The sequence below is a fragment of the Venturia canescens genome, chromosome 1 (assembly GCF_019457755.1).
Source record: "Venturia canescens isolate UGA chromosome 1, ASM1945775v1, whole genome shotgun sequence".
Lineage (NCBI taxonomy): Eukaryota > Metazoa > Arthropoda > Insecta > Hymenoptera > Ichneumonidae > Venturia > Venturia canescens.
This window is the reverse complement of record NC_057421.1, coordinates 5,807,520-5,829,560: the sequence shown is the minus strand read 5'-3', so window position 1 is coordinate 5,829,560 and position 22,041 is coordinate 5,807,520. Positions and strand designations below refer to the sequence as shown.

The following is a 22,041-nucleotide window of genomic DNA, read 5'->3' as shown; positions in this document are numbered from 1 at the left end:
AGTTTCGGGCTAATCTACAACGAAAGGAGACCAGCCTGTGACTTTTTTCGTTCTTGAAATGAGAAGCCTCTTCTAAAAGAGAATTTTTTCGCACGTCGCCATCGGTCAAAAAATATAAAAGTGCTGTCACTTTCAATCGGAATCTTTCAACTCGGAATTCAGTCTGAGCTCAAATTTATATTTCAGAGTAATCAGCTCCATTGACGATGAAAAAAATCTCGTGAATTTTTTAAAGTCGCACCAGCTTGAATAATTCGAAATTCGTCTGTACTTTACACGTGAAAATGACTCGTAAGGATCGAGACACGCGATGACACTGGTGCCGCACGATTCGTTTCGGAGCGAGGCTCAGAGGAAAAATGAGCCAGCGATTACAATCGGTGGCGATATTCACGATCGAACTGATCGATGCGATGTAATATTTCAAAATCGTTTAAGCCGTCAATGCCGAGGTGACTAATGGGTAATTCATGACAATTTAATGGAACAATAACAATGAGCGTTGTGTATGCTTGTCAGCTGAATGAATAATAAGAACTCGTGATAATTGGAGTCTGGGAATTTTAATCTAAAAATTTCGTTCTGCCTGACGATCCCCTCGTTTTCTGTTCGTCGCCGTTCGATGTGCGCGAGATTTAAAATACTGTAAAACACTCGACGAGTCAACGCCGGACGGTTGTACGCGCGGTAATAAAATCGTGAGAATGAAAAGCCACGTAAAGATTGTTGCGCGGTGATCGATCGATCGGGGCATAAAAACTGTTGGAGTTCCGCGTACGAGCTTAGCTTCGAGGAATTTTTTAATAGCGCACAGATACAGACACGTGGTCGACTTGTCATCGATTAGCAGTTGCCATATGATCGATAAAAAAGTGTTTATAAAGGCTTGTTTGTTTATTCTACTCGCATGAATAAGTGCAAAAGATGGAGGACGATGCACTTCTGTTCTTCCGCGCTGATACACACTCGCGTACATTTACTCGCCGATCGCGCGTGACTCACCGATCGAGCCAGATCGTTAGCGGGAATCATCGTACATTCATTTTTTTCCACTGAATTCCAATCCCAGACCTTCCCCCCTTCTTCTCGGGCTCGCTCCTCTCGCGGCGATTGTGAGTTTAATGTAAACGCATCTGCTGGCTAACCCACCTGGGCAGAATCCTTTCTTCTTATTCTTATTAATTCTCGCTCTCTCTTTCTATTTCTGCCTATAAAAGATTTGCTCGAGCGAGATTTAACTCATTCGATCTTTGACTCCCTCCAACGATCCCAGTTTCTTCTCGTTCATTTCTATCGCTGAATTTGGTGTCTCTGACGAGTGTGTTTTGTCGTCGTGAGATCCATCGGTCGCTGCAATAATGTTGAGAACGACGGTGAGTGAACGTCTTCCGAGGCCGAAGTTTCCGCGTTGACGAGTCGAAGAAAAAGCTCATTTTTCTGTTTATTTCCATTCAGAATTTCGTGCTCTTCACCGGCCTGCTTGCGTGGCTCAGCGGGAATGGAGCTCTCGGGACTGGGACCACCCGCGAGCCCAGCATACAAGCGTACGGTTTACCCAAGCGTTTTATCACCGGAATCAACGGATATATCGAGAGAGTTCACTTGAGTGACGGTGTAGACTCGGAAGGACCGGAGCGCGCGACGCTCTCAGGAACCAGGAGGAAATCCGAGCCGAAGGTCTCGACGAAGAGCTACGACGACGATGGCGTCATCGAAATCTTCCATTTGGACCCGAGCCCCGTTCCCGGTTCCAGGAGACTCAGGTCCGTCAATCCCCAGGACGAAATCGAATCCGGAAACGATTTGGAGGTCCAGGAAACCAAAGTCTTCAGACCACTCTTTGCCTACAGAAAACAAATTGAAGCTAAACAACAGAGGCAGAGATCCGAACGTGCACGGAGAAACAACCTTCCATCGCCGCACAAGAATGCTGACAGAAAGTCGAAGCAGTTCCCTCGTTATTACTTCAAATCGAGCTAATCTTCGGTCCTCGTGACAATTTATGTTTCTCTATTCCTATTATTTATTATAAATAACCACCTGCATGTGCAAATTCGCCAATTTCGTTCCACGTCGAAAGACACGACGTCGGGGTTTCGTACAATCTTCGTTGCCATATCAGTTTCCTGTTGGATTGCACACAAGAAAACAATGTTTCATGACTCATCGATTTTTCACGGCCACCGCGTGTAACACAGCGGAATAGAAGCGCGCCGGTACTCCGTATATTTGTATCTTGAATTTTGAATAAACGCTTTTTCCTCAGAACGCTTTGAAAATAGTCGCAGCACTCGACCCCAGTTTTCCTGGTCCGAAGATTCCCAGCGCACCGTTCTGTCTTTCTGTTCGAATAACGGCGTTTTCGTTGTGTCCTCGTTTCCGAAATAACGGACACGGAGCTGCTCCTCTTCGGGTCAATGACGCAAATCCTTCGCTTATTTCTAAAACACCGAAATCCCAGTGTTTTAAAAGACTCGATTCAATCCTATCTTAGAACGTGTGGCCACTCCCTGTCGGGATGGATAAAAAAAACTTTGCAGAATCCAATTGATGCGAAAACTTCCAAGATGCGAGCGTTCCACCGATTTTTCATGCTATTCCGTGAGTTAGATAACGCAGAAAAACCTGTTGGTGAGACAACTTTTCAATCAATTTGAATAATCGCGAATGTCCTCAATCCGAATGCCAACAATGCGTATTAAGATTATAACTGATTTGTACCGGACTGGCACCATGTCAAGGGGATGAAAAGTAGTTCATGACCGTGATTCTGAAAAACGAAAAGTAAAGTCTCAATAATCGTATATTTAATTAAAAGTCGATAAATGACGACTGGCAATTTCTCGTTCTACTCTAATCCCATTTTTCCAAAAAATCACGCTCCCAACTTGATGAAGAATCGGCCTCGAGGTGGTCAACTGAATTCTTTCCGCTGCTCGTTTGGCACGAATAGGCAGGAAGTGAATACGGAAAGTTACGCGAGATAAACATCGACGGTAAACACGTGCACGTGTTAAATGCAAACTGAACCGATAACAAATATCAAAATTTGGGGATCCTCCGTTAAACACTTGCACGAAATGATTGTATGAGATAGCAATTACTTATGAAATTTGATAAACGAGCTCTTACGAAGCGAGGTCGAATAGGATTTGTCTGTTAATTCGCTTGAACTAATATTTTCATGTACACTCGAAATCATCTGTCATCAATCCGGTCCGAGCTCACATGCGCGTGCCACGATTTTTTTCATCTCATTATCGTTATCCCTCCACGTTGAGTTGGCCAGATTGTCGTTTCATAACCACTGAAAAAATAAACAAACTTGGGAGTGACTCATGAAGAACATTCGGCCTTGACAGAGACATTTGAAGCACGAAATAAAGTGATGAGAAATTGATTGTACAATATTTGTGTCAAATATGCTGTTTTTTATCAATATCTGAATGTCTCGAGTTACCTATTGCTCGTCGTAACTCGCTGCTGGTGATGAGCACTTAAAAAAAACCAGTGCACGAACGAGGCTTCAAATTTGATGTTTTCTGATCGTCTCTGATAATTCGATCGCTCATGATAGTCTAAAGTAGCACCGAGCATGCTTTTTCTACGAAAATGTATTTTTTTTTCGTTTCTGGGATTTATGGTAATAAATGCAACGAAAGATGTTTAGAAAAATGTCAATCTTTTGTTAAGATAAATACATATATAATAGAGAGCACGTATTGTTTAGGAACCGTAGCTTCTCTTTCTCTCACTTGCCTTGTGAATAGAGCCTTGTGCGAGCAGAGCTCTTTCTCAGGTACACAAGTATCAGGATAAGCTCTGTAGCGATAACTTTTGGAAAGAAATAATCGCTGGAGAGCGAGCTCGTACCTTTTTCTTAGAGATACAAAATGAGCGTTGAGAGATATAAAGAATAAAAAATTAATAAGATAAACAACGTAACAACGTATGGAATACGAGAAAAAAAAATTAAGTGAACGCTGAAACGAACGAAGAAATAAGTGTGAGCTGCTAGACACACACGCGGTTAAATCATTTGCTTGATTCGACTAAGGAGACTTTCTTTGGTCGCGATTTTGCCGCGCACCGTTCAATCGAAATTTCAAGAGACTTTGACACATTTTTTTTCTTCCCTCTTTTTCGTCTTCGAGCGGTGGTATTTAATTCGGCAAATAAAATTCCTCATAGGGGATTAAGGTCGAGAACTCGTTGAGTCCGACGCTGTAAAAGGATAAAAAGAAACATGAATAAATGATGAATGTACGGTGAACGAAATGGACGATTTTTCGAAAACTCACCGGCATTTCGTCAGCGTTGAGGACGGTCGTATGAGGTCCGTTGGTTCGATTCGGAATGTTTGGCAACAGCTTGCTCGTATCGATTTTCATATTTGGATTGCGTTTCAACACCTCCATTTGAGCTTCTTCAGCGATCTTGCGCACGGCGACCGCATCCAATCTTATAGTGTCGCTGTACAATGGACATCTGCAATGCATCGAGATTTTATGATTACGACTGAGTCGAAAAAGCCGATAAGAATTCGCGAATGTCGCTATCGTAAATCCGAATGATTATTACAGGTTTTGATCGTTCGAGCCTTGTCCCCGGAAATGCGAATAATTTTTTATCGGTTGGTCACACAAATAACACATCAGGGCACCGCAAGGACATTGAATCTTGTTGCATCCTTCTTCCTTAAAGAAAGCTCGTTGACACTTGTAACATTTTCGTGCCAACGCCGCAGTCATACTCTCCTCGATGAAATGTCTCGCTTTGTCAGCCTTCAATACCTCGTCGCATTTCAAAGGCACGTGGCTCAGTTCCTTGCAGAGGCTGCATTCAAAACATTACACATTCATTCAGATCTCTGTGACATTTTTACACGCAATAATAAATCTGAATTGTATAAAGTAACTTGTATAAATGAATCTAAATTGTAAAATTGTAAAAAGTTTTTTTTTTATAAAATCATGTTCAACTTAAAACTCTCGCTAAAAAAATCTTTTTTCCTCTATTTTTTCCAATATCTGGTCGACTAAAGCCATTTAAAACGTAGAGTATCAAATTCTTCGAATTTTCTCACGTAAAGAAAACGGATGTACCGCTTGATAAAAGAAACAAATGGCTCACCGACATGACTCTTTGGTGCACTCAGGATTCAAGCACTTAAAGATTTTGTCCTCCTCAGGAGGTATCGAGGCGAAATTACAAAACGGGCAAGCAACCAAGCCCTCCAGGCCAGCCTCCATCACCTCGGCCGCTTGTCTTTTCTTGAGAAGAATACTGAACGTTGTCGGTGCGAGTACTTGTTGGAGTGTTGAAAGGCTTATCTCGCTGCCACAGTTGAGGAAACATTCAATGCGAGTCTCGCCCTCGCCCAGTTTCGTGTTTGTACCGGTTATTATGCAATTGTTGCAAAACAGATGTCCCTTGACGCAGGTTGAGCATTTCGATGGAAGACACTCGGAATCGTAGCAGCATTCACATTCGACGAGGAAATTATTTTCCTGAAAATTTCATTCAAAAATTAGCACTTTATTAAATAGTACATTCGAAATATAAAATCCATATTTTAAATAAATTTTCGAAATCTCCCGATTCAATCGTTTGTTCTCATTGCCAAGATGAATTAAAAATGAAGGTTTTTATATCTGTATTTTGTACTCAACAGCTCTCAAAGACCAGCGTAAAGCGATTCATATTCCCAGAGTTTAGTTAGCCAGAAATTCTAAACTCAAATGTGCCAATTCGACTGGCTATGACACAATTCAATGAGTTACTAATTAGAAATATTCGAAAAAATATCAAGATTTAAGGATGTTGGAATGTTGACGGTGATGGGCTCCGGTGCTTGAGTTCAATCTAAACATTTCTAAGAGGCCGTTCGAGGTCGTTGTTGAAAGATGACGAACGAAAGCCTAGTATAGCAAGACGTGACTCACGAGTATTAATAAAATCGATATTGTTTGACAACACTTTCCCTCAAAAACAGGCAGCCCGATTCAGGCTTTGCAAAGAGTTGAAAAAACGAGGGAGGTATAGAAAAAAAGTCGACGTACCTTCATCATTTTGAACTCAGCCTCTTCAGCTCTTTTTTTATTGTCGATGTATTCTTTTATTTCATCTTTATGCTTTATAAAAGCAATTTCCTGAAGCAGAGTAATATTTTCAGTTGGCACCTCGTACCCGAAGCGCTTACTTTTCATTTCGGCAGGCGTAGCTTCGAGAGCTTCAGCAGATGCACTCAAATTGTACGCGTATTGCCTGTAGATTCTCGTTATAGTTGTAACCTGTAGGGAATATAGGAGCAAATAAATAATTTTTAAAATCTTAGGATCAACGAGACTTTCAAACACGATAAAATAAAATCAAAACAGTGAAATGCTTGCCTTGATTTTGCTGAAATAAGTTTTGAGGAATTCGAAGGCGACAGTACTGTGTTGGCATTTTCTTTTGATATTCATAAAGTAAGTAAATGGATCCGGTATTATTGTGAGATATTGTTGGACATTGAAGCCAGTAGTGTACTGCCTTTGCTGCTCGGTGATTTTAAGCCGCGCTTGATACTGTTCTCGAGTAGGGTAGTCACGTGATTCGAGCTTCTGTTCGACGAATTCTTTGATCGCGTTTGGTTTAGACACGTTTTTTTCGGCAAACTCCCGTAAATAGTGGGGATCAGCATCGGGAAAAATGCCGAGTAAATTCTCGTAAATGTCATCGACATTTCCGTAAACCATTGCTGTTCCATTAGTTGCTGCAGTGTCTTCTCGAAATTGTTCTGGTGCGGGTGGCAGATCATCGCCTTTACTGAGGAGAAATTCGACGATCGGAGTAACTTGAGCATCGCGATCACCGGGTCCCCATTCCGGGGGACACAATTTTTTTAAGTACTTTGGATCCACGTTCGGAAAGATGCCTCTTAATTTGTAGTACATTTCCTTGCAAATGGTCCTGTTAGTAGGTTGTTGATAAGAAACATTGTTTTGAGCAGTTGTTGGCACGGCTATCGTGATATTTGTGAGAATACTCCTTTGCGGATTAGCAGAGTTCAATCCTCTACTGTCTGGATTTCCCACGATATTCCCAGAAGTAGTACGAATATCCGAATTGGGCGAGCGTCTGAGTGTTTCAGCAGTTCCAACGTTTAACACTTCTGGGCTGATATTCGGTAACTCAGAGGGCTGTCGCTGTTGCGCTCTTTGCTTCTGTGGTTCAGTCCGTACTTTGGGGATGGCACCTTTGGAATGGTCAGGAATTGTTACTACTTCGGTGACTACTTTGGGCTGAGGCACGGGCAGAGGAATGTCTTGTTGAACAAGTTTTTCTAGGGAGTGCTGCTTTGCTTTCCCTGTGACAGGATAATTCTTGCGCACAAAAACAGGAATTTGAGAAGAACTTTTTGAAATTGACGACGGAGCTGGAAGTTTTGGTAGCAGAATCGCGATGTCCGGGTTTGAAGAAGCTTTCTTACACCCGATGGTACAAATATCTTCTACAGGTCCGCGTTTGCTGGTTATTGCCACACGATTATCATCGTTCAACGAAGACCCAGCTTCGGTTATATCTCTTTCTGTGACAATTGATTCAGCAACTTCGCTGATCTTTTCAACACTTTCGGCTTCGGGGTGATTCAATCTTTTATGTGCCGGCACGAGATCCGAAAGTTTTAAATCATTTATACGGATCTTAGGGTTTTGCCTGATTGCGTCTGAAATTGAATCAGTGTCAATGCTCAAAATAAGTTGCTTTACACGTTGAGTTCTTCCTTGAATTATTTCCTCTGTAAGATTACTTTCATTTTCGCCCAAAACAGGCAAGGAATCTTTGCTACAGCCTGGTTTAGGACTGTTCGATCGATCAAGCAGAATACTGCTTCCCGAACTGTGTTCCATGAGTGTAGATCCTTCATCGATATTTGTTATCTCATTGGAGTCCATGTTGTTGTTAGGGTCATTGTTATTCTCCTCCAATGTTTCTACAGATATTTCTTCTTCTATCGTAGGATTGACCTCTCTTCTGGGAGGGAACAGTAAAGGCGTGGAATCTTCTAGTGCCAGGCCCAATGATTCGTAGTGCAGGTCACCGATATATTCCGCTGTCTCAAACGAAGATTCATCTGCCCAATCGGATGAATTCACATCCATAGGATACTCGTTGCTTGCATAAGAATCCACGGAAAATCTGGAATCTTCTGACTGATACGGACTGTTTACTTCGAATGTACCCGATCCACACGATTCTTCCTGGCCTGTTTCGTCATCCATTTCTTGTTCGATATCTGTTTTGGAATACTAAAGCAAAGAGTTATTATCAAATGTTCAATTCGAATTATTTTTATTTTTCAAATTACAATATGCATCGCTATGAATCAGGATTTTTAATCTTGGTCGTGTTGCCATCGACATATCCGTTGTTATTATCATTGTTTCCTTCAAAATTGAAACACCTATCATTGCTGAGGAATGAGTGCAAAAAAATATTTAAATTCTATCGAGACGTTACTAACCGCTTTCGAAATTCGTCGTTCATTTATTTTCGCAAACTGTTTGTGTTGTTGACTAAACTTTCGTCGCGAGTCTTTGGTTATCCTAATATCGAATGACGAATACGCCCGGGCAAGAACGGAATGCAAAACAAAGAGAAAAAATATCTTAAGAGATTGTCGGCTTTCTCAGAATTCAATGATAATAGAGGAAAAAAATTCAACGGACAACGACAAATAAATTTACTATTGTAAACGAGCAAACTGAAGTGGCACTTACTTTATATACGTAATTTCGGTAAAAAATGTGGCTCTTAAGGGAAACGCCAATCGTTTATTTTTCGCTAATGTCGTCGTTTGTCCTCTGAGAACTCCTTGAGAATAAAAGAAGTAAACAAGGATATATGCAGACACACGCTGGATCAACCGACCACATGCGCCCGGCGTGTTCCACGCACAACTATTTTGCTGAGCCGGCTCCTCTATACGACAGGCTTCCTCTCCCGAACGAAACGCGCTACCAACAGCGCCTCTGGAGTCAACATTTCAATATAATACACGTTATGCGGGTGGTGGGTGGTGGTGGTGGTCGATGTATGGTTGGTTATTGGTTAGTGTAGTGAGGGGCATTTTCATTTCACGACACGCTAAAGCTGAACGGTGAACGGTGAACGTGAAGACGCGAACAAAACCTATTGCCTGTTTGGGTTTTCTCTGGTTTTCACGGAAGTCATGAAAAAATATCAAAAATATTTGTATTGAAAGATAAAAATAATAAGTGGGCTCAACAATCAGCTCGTAGTAAGTCGATGCTTCTTTTGCAACGATATTGCTCTGTACGACTGATGCATATGACTTTTGGTGTTGAGCCTCGTATTTTTTAATTTTTCGAAGAGGTTACCCACCTTATTTTCCATTATAGCGATTTCTTTTGAAATGGTTTTCACTTGAAATTTGTTAACTTTGATTCGTATTATTTTATCGTTTTTCCCAACACGTGTATATAAATAAAATATTCTTTCTGAATAAATTTCAAATAAATATTTGGATAGATTTAAAAATCAATGGTGACACGAAGTTTCGTGCTGAATCTAAATATACTTTCTCCTATAAGAATCTATCATGTTTAAAACAAACTTATTGTCAAGATTTATAGTAAACCCAAAAACTTTATGGCACTTTTTTTTCTGGAAAATCCTTTAAACGCCATTAGCAAGTTAAGACTTAAGATAATTCGATTAGAACTGACCCTGAACTGATCATGAAATAAATTTTCAGCTGAAAACCCACTTAAAATTGCACCATTATCAGTTGACTGTCTTTGAAGAAATAGAGAAATCCGATAGAAATTTTTTGCCATTAGATTTTACTAACTTTAGGTCCAAAAATCCTTCAAATATAATTCTATTGTGAATTAATTTATTACAGCTGATTCACCAAAGGAGAGACCATGAGCGTTCTAATGAGAAGTTTGCTTCGCCAATGCGTTTTTCATGGCCATGCAAAGATTCGAGTGCAAAGGAAATTGCAAATACTTTGCTACAACAATATACCAAAAGACACACGAAACCGCTTCTTCATCAGAGCACAGTATCTTTCAACACAAGTGAACTCAAATACAGAAGTAGATAGTAAAACAAGAGAAAATACAAACATCTGCAGCATTGGTACCATTGGCCACGTCGATCATGGTAAAACGACCCTGACTGCTGCTATCACCAAATACTTATCAGAAAAATACAAAAACTGCAACTACGTGTCCTACGATCAAATTGACAAAGCACCTGAGGAAAAAGCCCGGGGTATAACGATAAACATAGCTCACGTTGGTTATGCAACCAAATATCGAAGATATGCCCACACCGATTGTCCTGGTCATGCAGATTTTATTAAAAATATGATCTGCGGGGCTTCACAGATGGATGGGGCAATTTTATTAGTTGCTGCGGATGATGGTCCTATGCCACAAACCAAGGAACATCTTCTTCTAGCTAAACAAATTGGAATCAAACACATCGTTGTCTATATAAATAAGGTGATAAATAATTTCTACTACATCTAAAATATTTTTCCCATTCGTATCATACATACCAAAATATATTGATGATAATAAAACAACAATTTGAAATCGTATTACAACTTCATGAATTGCAGACTAGAATTAATGCAAAAATATCGCTTAACGAAATGAATGATATCTTAAAAAATAAGAAATAATTAATACAGATTGATTCTTGAGTAGGATACCAGCTTTTTTGGACCTCGACAAGCAATTTGTCCTAAAATGAAACGAAAGATTGAACCGCACAGAACATTTTTCATTCTGAACTAGTTTTGATTCTTCGGATTCCTAAACTCTTCTTTCATTTTAGAGTACTTCACTTTTTCATTGATATTCATTGAAATACTATCGATAGAATTTCGAAAAAGAAACAATTTTAAGTACAATATTGATAATATCAAAGTTCGCATCGTGAAAAATTGAATTTGAAATTGTAGCTATTAACTCATTTTCATAAATATTGTTTATCTAGTCCTGAGACGATAAAAAAAATGAGCAAGTTTTGACCGTTATTAGAAGCCTGAAACGACCAAGAAAGGTTCAATATTTTGAGTTGAAGTAAAATAAATTTGAATTCCAGGCAGATCTGGCGGACGACGAGTTATTGGAACTCGTAGAAATTGAGGTACGGGAAATATTGTCAAATTTCGGCTTCGACGGATGTTCGACTCCAATAGTCATAGGTTCGGCCACGATGGCATTGAATGGAGACACTTCGAAATATGGTTTACCCTCGATCGAGCGCTTGCTCGACGCAGTTGATCAACACATACCAACACCGACACGCGATTACGATTCTCCGTTCCTCATGCCAATAGACAATTCTTTTACCGTGCCAGGTCGAGGGACCGTTGTTGTCGGTACTGTAAAACGTGGAACGATGAGGAAAAACGCGAATGCGGATTTGTTGGGTTTCGATACCGATGCTCGAACTACAATTTCTGACCTGCAGGCACGTTTTTCTTTCTCATGAATATTTTCATTCCCCACATGTCGATGAAAAGCATTTATATTAAGTAATAGGAAGATGCAAACAGATATTCCAGAAAAGCGTGCCGCAAGCATTGGCTGGTGAAAACGTCGGCGTATTACTTCGTGGGATCAAATCGACGGATGTGTACAGAGGGATGTTGCTCTGCGCGAAAAACTCACTTGTGACGAGCAATCATTTCGAAGCAGAAATGTATTTACTTGAAACCGCCGATGGTGGACGACACAGGCCTTTACAAGTATATTTACGTCTTTCTAAATGTTTACTCCTCAATATATCCATTGATTTATTGAATAAATTATTTGTTTGGTCGTTCCCAGATTCAGTTTCTAGAGAAAAATGTCAGAAAAAATATTTGAAGCCTCTAAGGCGTGGAAAAAAGTTAGATTTCGGTTTCTCAACATAATCCTCTTTCAATGATGAATTTTATATTGTTTCCAGCGTTCAGGATGGTGCATCCCGATCTACAGCGAAACGTGGTGCGTTCAGTGCCGATTCGATTTTATCCTTCCACCAGGAACAAACATGCTGATGCCTGGGGAACATGCGACGACGCGATTGACTCTGATAAGACGTATGCCCGTCTTGGTCGGACAAAGTTTCACCGTGCGAGACATGAAGAGAACCGTCGCAACTGGTATAATAACAAAAATATTGCCTTCTTTGACAGTCGATAAACAAAGAATGAACCTAGTTGTTGTGCCAGACTTGCAGTGAAGTGCAAAAGCGAGAAGTTGACCAGACGTTGGAAAAAAACGAAATAAGAATAAAGAAATAATAAGAATTGTAATTATGTAAAAACTTGTAAGAAGATCCGAGTAATTAACTTTATTTACATTCGACTCGTGTTTCAATTTTTCTTTTATTCTTCCTTTACTTCAAACTATCGTCGACTCTCGAGGGAAGCGATATTCTCGCTGGTTGCTACAAACACGGCAGGAATCTCGCGTAATTGTCGAAATTGAGAGAACCCGCGTGGATTAAACTGCTGCAAAATATCGTGGGTGATTTAACGTTTATTTTAAATACCAACGAGCAACGTATCAATTATAATATGTCGGTGACTATCGTACAGTTATCGCTTCTAACTTTTGTGGAATTGTTGATGATTTTAATACGGCGATGTTCAAATTATCACCCTCGTTCTGTTTCTTTTTGCTCTCTCTCTTTTTTCTCTCTCTCTCTCTCTCTTCCCGTTCACCTTCTGTCCACCTTGGCGTATATCCGCGAGTATCGTTGTTACGTCTCCACAATCCTCGATCTTGTGGGAAGGGAAAATATGAAAATTGGGAGTTTCATCGACTAATTTACGCGCTTGATACTCGAGAGTATTGATAGGCGAAACAGTGGCAACGGTGACCGGTGGTGACGATGTTAGGGAGCTGTTGTTACTCGTACTCGATAACTTCTTATGCTCCGAATGAGGACAGGAAATCGGTCACGACCTTCTTGAGTTTAGCGTCCGAAGATTCGCTGATGATATTTTCCTTAGCGATCGTCTGAATGAGATCTTGCTGAGTCGCCCTGTTTTCAACAACGGTGCGTGTTAAGAGTGTTTAAAAAAAAGGAGCGTGAAACGGGAGTGCTCGGGGCACGAGCTATTTATAGTGAATTTGCTCGAGCGAAGAGAATCTTGTTACGAGTGAATCTTGGTGGGCGAAAAAACAGACTTACCTAATGTGCGCAAGGAATTCCTTCTCGAAGGCAGTGATTTTGGCGGGATCCATTTTATCGAGGTATCCACGGACACCGCAGTAGATAACGGCTACTTGTTCCTCGATGGCCATGGGCACTATTGGAAGAAAACAGGAAGCGACAATAGAATAAACGAGTGTAAAGAAAACCGAGGGGAAAAATGGAGGGGAATAAAAAATAAAAAGCAGCACGAACCATATTGGCCCTGCTTGAGGAGCTCGGTAAGCCGAACACCACGGTTGAGGAGTTGTTGGGTGGCAGCGTCCAAGTCCGAACCGAACTGGGCGAAAGCGGCGACCTCACGATACTGGGCCAATTCGAGTTTCATTGAACCGGCAACCTGTTTCATGGCTTTGGTCTGGGCAGCCGAACCGACACGGGATACAGAAAGACCGACGTTGATAGCGGGACGAATACCCTTGTAGAAGAGCTCAGTCTCCAAGAAGATTTGACCGTCGGTAATGGAGATTACGTTGGTTGGGATGTAGGCGGATACATCACCGGCCTGAGTCTCGATGATGGGCAAGGCCGTGAGCGATCCACCGCCAAGGGTGGTGTTCATTTTGGCTGCTCTCTCAAGCAGACGGGAGTGAAGGTAGAACACATCTCCGGGGTAAGCCTCACGACCTGGAGGTCTCCTGAGCAATAGAGACATCTGACGATAGGCTACGGCCTGTTTCGACAGATCGTCGTAGATGATGAGGGCGTGCTTGCCGTTATCACGGAAAAATTCACCCATGGCACAGCCGGAGTAAGGCGCGAGGTATTGCAGGGGCGCAGCATCGGACGCCGTGGCCGAAACTATGATCGTATAACCGATTGCTCCGCTGTCCGTCAAACGCTTCACGATCTGGGCGACTGTGGAACGCTTCTGTCCGATAGCTACGTAGATACAGTACAGCTTCTTCTTTTCATCTCCGGCGTCGTTGAAACGTTTTTGGTTGATTATTGTGTCGATAGCCAACGCAGTTTTTCCTGTCTGCCTGTCACCGATGATCAACTCACGCTGACCACGACCGATTGGCACGAGGGAATCGACGGCTTTGATTCCAGTTTGCATGGGCTCCCTGACAGACTCCCTGCATCGATAAAAAATCGTTTTTATTCAATACTGTCATTTTATTTGCAATATATTTACAATTAGATTTTTTCAATCCGAACTTTTTGGTGATTCATTTCTTTTAGAATGGACGGATGAATTTGCACGGAAAATTCTAAAAAATTCAGTGATTAAAAGAACGAAATCTCTTTTTTTGAACCACTATTGAGTTAATTATTGTTTCTAACGGTCTGAATAAAAGTTCGAATTTGGAATTGTATGAGCAAACGTAAATCCTGAATATTGGAAACGGATTTTTCATATTCGATAACATCCGAATGCTCTCACCTAGGAATAATACCAGGAGCTTTGGTTCCGATACGGAATCTCAGCTTGTTGTTCAATGGGCCTTTACCGTCGATGGGATTACCCAAAGCATCGACTACTCGTCCGAGAAGCTGATCACCGACAGGAACGTCGACAATAGCACCCGTACGCTTGACAATGTCACCCTCCATAATGTGTCTGTCATTACCAAAGACGACCACACCCACGTTATCGGGCTCCAAATTCAAAGCCATGCCCTTTAGTCCCGAGCTGAATTCCACCATCTCGTCAGCTTGGATGTTCTTCAGACCATAAACTCGAGCAATACCGTCACCGATGCTGAGTACTCGGCCAGTCTCTTCCAGGTTGGCCTATTATGTGAATGCATTTATATTATTCAACATCTGCACAATTATGGACATTTTTTTTGTAACTGAAGATTTGGAAAATTGAGATTGGTTGGCATACCATTGGGAAAATTGCTGAACAAATGTCATACAGTCAATAAATTTAATTTATGACGAATCACAAAGCACGAACAATTTTTTTGTTCATTCGACAAACTCAACAAAACTATGAAGCATTTCAATATGGAATTCGGAATTGTGGGTTTTGTGTTTGAAAATGATGGGTTAACTGCTGGAAAACGTTTATAAATTTCATTAATAAGTCAATTCCATTTCTGATTCATTATGAAATGTGTGATGTGTTGCGAGAGAGCTTAAACTTGAGAGGTGGAAGTATATAGAAAAATGTTGTTCACGAACGCCATTTTTAATCTGGGAAATTATAACTCATATACGTCAACGAAAAAACATTTGTCCTCAAAATTAAGAAAATGTCATGATTGTGCTGAACTTTTTAGTTCCAACCAAAAAATCTGATATCAAACTTGACAATAATATTAACAAAACGAGTAGTGTTTTATCAAAGAGGAGAAGAAAACTCTTTGATTTCTGGTATTCAAAAATTTATATTTATGTGCCGTGGCATACTCGAGAGAAAATCCATGAAGAAACAGAAGAAAATATTTATATGCATTGACAGTCGTCATCACTCATGATGACATTGTGTCTAAACTTAGTCATGGTTATGCTTAAAAATGAATATTCCAATAAAATTTTATAATTGAAAAGGTACATGTGGAATATGAATGACTAAATGATGAAAATGACAATAGCGTTTTAGAAGTATTTTTCTTCCATTGATAATTGAAAATTAGGGTACATACTTTTGGGGCAGCCCCCATGATCCGCTCCTCCAAGATAGCAGAGATCTCAGCGGATCGCCGACTGCAGGAAACATGGTATTTGCGAGCTGCAAGACAGCTTACCGGCCAGTGAACCTGAAATTGATAAGAAAAAAGAAAGATTGAAGGAAAATCGATAAATCAAGATTTTCTAATTTGGCACACGTTAGTTGGCAATGAAAATCACGTATTACATAACTTTTGACCGTTCTTCGTGTTTATGTAATAGCGATGATCGAGGATAAAAGCGAGACTCCGTAACCAAACGCAGGCGATTTTTTGAGAACAATCACGAGAACATGACAATTCGTCGATAAGGAAAAAATTAGATGAAGGGTATAAATGATATAACACTCGAACGATACCGGTGGTACGACACGTAAGAAAATGTCGGCAAGTACATGGCTAGTCGAAATTGAAAACGAGACGGACAGGTGCTCCTCCTCTGCGCGATATGTAACGAATTGAAACAAGGGATTTTTTAAATTTACCTGTACGGTAGCATTTGGCAGTTGTTTCGCCACGGAGGCAGCCAGGCGAAGGGATAACAGGGCCATTTTTGTTCGTTCAACGCCCGTCGACCGGACTGCGGATTCGAAGATGAAGAACGGTCCAAGTAGACACGATGAGCGCTAGAAGAACGACCCGTAACCAGCTCGCCACCCCCCACTCCGTAAACTCGTGCGCAACTCTGCGCAGGAAGTTATCGACCATTGACCAGAGTTACAATTATCTCAAACCCAAAGATACGAGCTGTAAAAAAATCATTTATTTCTTCTCTTTTCGAAAAGTTAAACTCAATTCACATTTTGGATCAATCAGGACATGCATTTATTACACACGATCCGTGGTTTTCTTTAATTCTACACGTGATTGAAAAAAAAATGAATATCGCCGACTGAAAACACGACGGTTGGTCTGCTTACAGGATTATGTCACATGCTATCCGCACAGAAAAGCGCGCTAATATTTAAAGATCAAACACGCACAAAAATCAGACATGCCGCAAAATCGAATCGGTCGTTTCGACGTGGCTTATGCTCAATTCAATAATTTTTCAAATATAGTTTTGACGTTAGAGGAGCTGAGTTGAAATTTCGAAAAAAACGGGCGATGAGTCAGTATATATATGAATTTTTGAAAATATTTTTTTCGAGATTTTTTAAAGCCACCAGTCAACTTCAAGAGATAATATAGAAGACTTTTTCGCCGACGTTAATTTAAATTTAATCTTAATTCACCCCGAGTCAAAAGTATATTTGAAAAATCGAACTGAGTTTAAACCACGTCGGAAAAAACAACCATTGATCTTTCACATTCGAAAACACGCTACTTTTTTATTATTTCGAACAAGCTTTTTCTTTTTTTCAATAAACAAAAAATCGTCGCGATTCGTCTATTACAAATTTGCTCCCTGTTAGACACCAATCGTTAAACTCTTCACAGAAATATGAGGAAATTTTTCAATCAAGTTCAAGCGTGAGGCGTAGAATCACACTTGCCACACAATCACAAATTCGAAAAAAGTTTCGTTGCACAGCTTTCCGGTATGGATTCGACGAGAGCGCCGCAGCGAAATTATCGTTAGAGAAGCAGACTAGAATACCGCACTTAACAATGGTGGGGGGTCCGTAACTGAAATGCAGCTGTACACAGCTTTCGCGGACATAGTTGATATTTCGAGAAAACGAAGAATTATAAATCGTTTTCCTTTCATCAGAAGATAACACGCGATGACATTTTCTTTTCACGAAATATTCAACGTGTTCGAAAAATCAACCTGCCTACTCTCTTCAGTTATCGGCGTCCCACTTTTGCAGCTGATGGTTTTACCTCGGGATAATGGATTCATTGTTTGATAGCTTTTTACGCTTTTTACTAACGTCTGCCATTCGTTTACTTTCGTGAACTTAGCGAACGAATTTCAGATTTTTACTTTTTTTTCTCAGTGTAAACTGTGTAAACTATTTATCGGGTTCTAGCTGGTGATTATCGAAATCAAATTCGGCCGGTTACCGCTATGTTCTTATACACGCGCGCCCGCCAGCTGATCGGCTTTCACGAAATTTTATAAAATGGAGTGGGGAATAGAAGCGGCGAAATTCTATTTAATCGTCAGTGGAAATATAAAATATTTAGAAATTTTCAATCAGTTTAAATTATTTTGTTGAACGAAATAAAAACATGATAATTAATTATAAATATCAGTAAGTATAAAAAATATATCTATAAAAATAAAAAAAGTTTTTATCAGAGAACAGATGTTGCTTATTGTTACATGTATCGCTATTTCTGATTCTGATTTTGTTATCTGCGACGTCGTGAAAACTGGAATTCAGAAAGTAGCGAACTGCTGGTAATTTCAGTTTTGAGAAATTAGGCTTTGAGAATACTTAAATAATCGGCCAACTTTGAAAAAGGGGGTTTTCATAATATTTTTTCATGAACAGAATCCGACATCCTTATTTTTTATTACAAAATTCCTAACCGCGCGTGGAGCACGGAAAAAATATTTTGATAATATTCCCCTGTCAAATGTGTTTCTATGTTTCGATATAGCACTTCATTCGGAAAATTATATACAGATGGAAGTATGAAGTCACTTGAATTCCAGAATATCGAACTCGCTGGGAAAAATATCTAAATACTCAATTGAAAGTGACAAATGTACAACCACCATGTGATTCATTATATATCTGTGTATACGCAGGATCAGTAACCTTATTCTATGCATTCTTAACCAGTGAAAAGTGAGAGGAACAAGCGTGTTTCGCAAGTGTTTAGTTGCAAGATAATTTTCACACGAATTTAAAAAAGCGATTTCTTTCCAAATATCAACGTTGATTGGTCGACGAGCGAAATTTGGAGGTTACACCAGACGAATGGTGAGGCGCCACGCGTCCTGAATTTTTTGAACGAACACTCACCTCTGATACTCCTTTGAGGATCTGTATATGTTTATCGACATTTATCGTGGCAGTCGCCAGCGGTTGGTCTCCTCGAGAGCTTTGACCGGAAAATCTGTACTTGACGCACGCAAATATAATTTTGCGCGAGCAATCAATATTTCTATCTTCTATTGAAGATTATTTATCGACAATCTTGTAAGATTGTTCTTACAAGGATAATACGCGAATATTAAATGTCAAACATGAGACTAGCTCTTTTGTTCGGCCTCGTAGTCACCGCGTTTTGCTCTGGCAGCAACGCCGAGAGCAAACCAAATGGACCAAAAGTGACACACAAAGTGAGTATTCATTAAACATAAATAGAATCCTTTCAAACGTAAACGTTTGGCAAATTGTTTCATTTTTTTTAATCGTATTCAGGTACATTTCATGGTTACGATTGGCGAAGAGCCCGCGAAAGAAATCGTGATTGGTCTTTTTGGTAAAACCGTCCCTAGAACTGTAGAAAATTTCGTAGGTCTAGCTGACGCACCAGAGGGTCAAGGTTACAAGGGAAGCAAATTCCACCGTCTAATTAAAGACTTTATGATCCAAGGAGGAGACTTCACAAAGGGTGACGGTACCGGAGGTGAGCTTTCCATTGCTTCGTTTTCTAAAACTCCTTTGTTCCTTTATTTCCTCTACCATGAATCGTTATCTTGCCAATTGATCACTTAGACTTCCCAGCTCTGTTTTCTCATGTAAACCAACATAAAGCAAATTATAAATTGATTATTAAATTATGAGTAAAATATGAAAAAATTCAACTTTATGATCGAATTTGCATATTTACTCATGCAAGTTTTCACTGAGTAAACTTTTTAACTTCACACTGTTTTGAACACGTATGCGATTACATTCTACTTTATTTGTTTTCTTATTAAATATTTATTCAATATTTGTAATCTGGATCTGGTTCAGTTATCCGCCTCAACTTTTTTTCGTCAGACTTTACTTAGAAAACAATCGGTTGTTTTTTCAAGATAAGATGTTTAATTTATGGAAAATACACTTGGAAATATCTGATTCTCGTATCGATTTGAAAATCCAAACTATTATTTTTTATTCATTAACTTCTAATCGGACGAATGTAAATGTTGCATAAACTGCTAGAAATTTGTTGCGAAAGCTCCCATTGAGATTTAATAGAGATTCAGTGTTTATATACAGAATTTTTCCATTATTCATAAATATTTATAGGAATAGCAAGAATAATGAATATTACAAAAAAATTTGATTCAAAAGTTCTGACAATTTTTACTGTGTATTAAATTATGATGATTACAAATTATTCCAACAGGACGTAGTATTTTCGGTGAACGCTTTGAGGATGAAAACTTCAAGCTCAAACATTACGGAGCTGGATGGGTATCGATGGCTAACGCTGGCAAAGACACCAACGGCTCTCAATTCTTCATAACGGTAGTCAAAACACCGTGGTTGGATGGCAGGCACGTCGTTTTTGGAAAAGTCATTGATGGAATGGTTGGTATTCAGAACTACGGCGAAAAGTGCAATCTTTCGTATAGTTGTTCCCAGTTCATTCACTTTGGATTACATGTTGATACATTTTTTCAGGAAGTGGTCAAAAAAATGGAAGCAATTGGCAGTGACTCCAAAGACAATAAGCCAAATCAACCAATGGTCATTCAAGACAGCTGGTCTGAAGTTGTAGACGAGCCTTTCGCTGTTTCAAAAGATGACGCTCATTAAAGTCTTCAGGAGCAATTATCTTCCATCTTTCTTACAGCAGTTATAACCATGCTTGAGAAAAAGCTCAATTTCCAAGGACCTATAACCAACATTCTACAGCCATACATTTCAACTTTTCTACGAGTATAAAACACGCATTTGATTTATTCAACGTTCAATAAAATTCATTTGTTTTGATTATTTTTCACGACACTTCAAAATTTAGTGTTATTATGTTTGTTCCACACCAATTTTCCTTAAATCCTTTTGATTCTGTCCATATCTCGATAAAGTTAACAAAAATTAAATTTTTAAATATTGAACTAATTTGCTAGACCTATCGGTACATCACAATAAAAAACAATTGAACATTTTTTTAATCAAAATTCGTACTCTACTCATACATGTACACAAATTTTGAGATTATACAAATGAAGTACACGGGGCCGTAGTATTTGTAAATTTTTGTGACTTAATCAACGTCACCAATTACCTGCGATATGTAATCCAGATGAAACAGTCGCTAGCCATTTTCACGTGAACGTGAATCTAAAAAGAATGAGATACCCATATATTTTACTTGTCGAGTCTTACATTCGTCAATTCTTTCATTTTCTGCATTGATTTAAAATATGATAACAAAAAATCTGATTACCTAATTTTATAAATTTAGCATCGTGATTAAAAACAGAACGATGTATTTTTCGTAATGAGGAAAAAAAGGATATTCGGAGCATCCCCAATTTAAGACGCACCACGTTAAATTGTGCTTTCAACTGGTCCCATGGTGTAATGGTTAGCACTCTGGACTTTGAATCCAGCGATCCGAGTTCAAATCTCGGTGGGACCTAGAAGTTTTTTTTAAAGAAATTTTTTTTCCTTTGAATCAAAAACCATTTTTTCAAATCAATTCGAAAATTAGTTTTCATCCACTATGAAAAGTATTAAAAAAAAATAATTGCCTACGCGACTTATTGTCCACGGAAAATAAAACGAAGCGCATGTTCATACATATAATGTAATATATCCTACGTTATCGACAGACATTTTAATTGCGATTGAGTAAGGGGTGATATGAAAAAAAAAATTAAAAATGTAGTCTTTCACAATTAATATTAAATAATATACAAAATGGAATTTAAAAAAAAAAATTTGAGATATAATTATTATGTTTCGAAAGAGTTTGTGCTTTTGCGAATTGATGAACAACGCTCGACTGTGTCAACTGTGTACACACCCGTGTAAAAATGTACGAAAACCAATGAGCGATGTTTGTGTGTACATTTTTCCAATCCAATTTTCGCATTGGTCAAAATAAATTGCAAGATGTACAATTTTTAGATGTGCCATTGGCCACTGACATTTGATGCAGCAATTCCATGACAGTTGCGATAAAATTTATATTCAGTCGAAAGGAAAAACCCGTACTTTAATGATAAATATAAGTTTATCGATCAGTTAAATATATGTATTATCGATCGACTATTATTTAATTGATAATTCAGTGAATTTTTCGGCAATTAACGGGCGAATACACAATAAAACGACAAGGA

The 22,041-nt window shown here is 39.3% G+C and overlaps 5 protein-coding genes and 1 non-coding gene across 6 annotated transcripts; 4 read left to right on the top strand and 2 right to left on the bottom strand.

The window, feature by feature from the left end:
• Positions 1–695: 695 nt before the first annotated feature.
• On the top strand, positions 696–2,268 carry LOC122412606 (uncharacterized). The gene is made up of 2 exons (XM_043422294.1): positions 696–1,373; positions 1,456–2,268. The coding sequence occupies exons 1-2, from the start codon at positions 1,359–1,361 to the stop codon at positions 1,978–1,980; spliced, it is 540 nt and encodes a 179-aa protein (XP_043278229.1). The 5' UTR covers positions 696–1,358; the 3' UTR covers positions 1,981–2,268.
• Positions 2,269–3,665: 1,397 nt separating this feature from the next.
• Positions 3,666–9,009, bottom strand: LOC122412602 (uncharacterized). The gene is made up of 7 exons (XM_043422282.1): positions 8,766–9,009; positions 6,393–8,294; positions 6,063–6,293; positions 5,134–5,510; positions 4,582–4,836; positions 4,302–4,488; positions 3,666–4,224 (listed from the first exon to the last, which is right to left on the bottom strand). Exons 2-7 carry the CDS (start codon positions 8,265–8,267, stop codon positions 4,186–4,188), a joined length of 2,964 nt encoding a protein of 987 aa, XP_043278217.1. The 5' UTR covers positions 8,268–8,294; positions 8,766–9,009; the 3' UTR covers positions 3,666–4,185.
• A 92-nt stretch (positions 9,010–9,101) lies between these two features.
• Positions 9,102–12,380, top strand: LOC122410267 (elongation factor Tu-like). Its single transcript, XM_043418412.1, has 5 exons — positions 9,102–9,286; positions 9,914–10,520; positions 11,128–11,499; positions 11,585–11,776; positions 11,980–12,380. Exons 2-5 carry the CDS (start codon positions 9,936–9,938, stop codon positions 12,253–12,255), a joined length of 1,425 nt encoding a protein of 474 aa, XP_043274347.1. The 5' UTR covers positions 9,102–9,286; positions 9,914–9,935; the 3' UTR covers positions 12,256–12,380.
• Positions 12,381–12,536: 156 nt separating this feature from the next.
• On the bottom strand, positions 12,537–16,499 carry blw (ATP synthase subunit alpha blw, mitochondrial). The gene is made up of 6 exons (XM_043418401.1): positions 16,340–16,499; positions 15,831–15,944; positions 14,621–14,970; positions 13,429–14,312; positions 13,213–13,330; positions 12,537–13,062 (listed from the first exon to the last, which is right to left on the bottom strand). Exons 1-6 carry the CDS (start codon positions 16,403–16,405, stop codon positions 12,948–12,950), a joined length of 1,647 nt encoding a protein of 548 aa, XP_043274336.1. The 5' UTR covers positions 16,406–16,499; the 3' UTR covers positions 12,537–12,947.
• A 2,309-nt stretch (positions 16,500–18,808) lies between these two features.
• LOC122405592 (peptidyl-prolyl cis-trans isomerase B) lies at positions 18,809–20,709 on the top strand. Its single transcript, XM_043410492.1, has 4 exons — positions 18,809–19,095; positions 19,178–19,385; positions 20,097–20,281; positions 20,375–20,709. The coding sequence occupies exons 1-4, from the start codon at positions 18,991–18,993 to the stop codon at positions 20,507–20,509; spliced, it is 633 nt and encodes a 210-aa protein (XP_043266427.1). The 5' UTR covers positions 18,809–18,990; the 3' UTR covers positions 20,510–20,709.
• A 557-nt stretch (positions 20,710–21,266) lies between these two features.
• TRNAQ-UUG (transfer RNA glutamine (anticodon UUG)) lies at positions 21,267–21,338 on the top strand. Its single transcript has one exon. It is a non-coding gene; the product is annotated as a tRNA-Gln (tRNA).
• Positions 21,339–22,041: the final 703 nt, after the last annotated feature.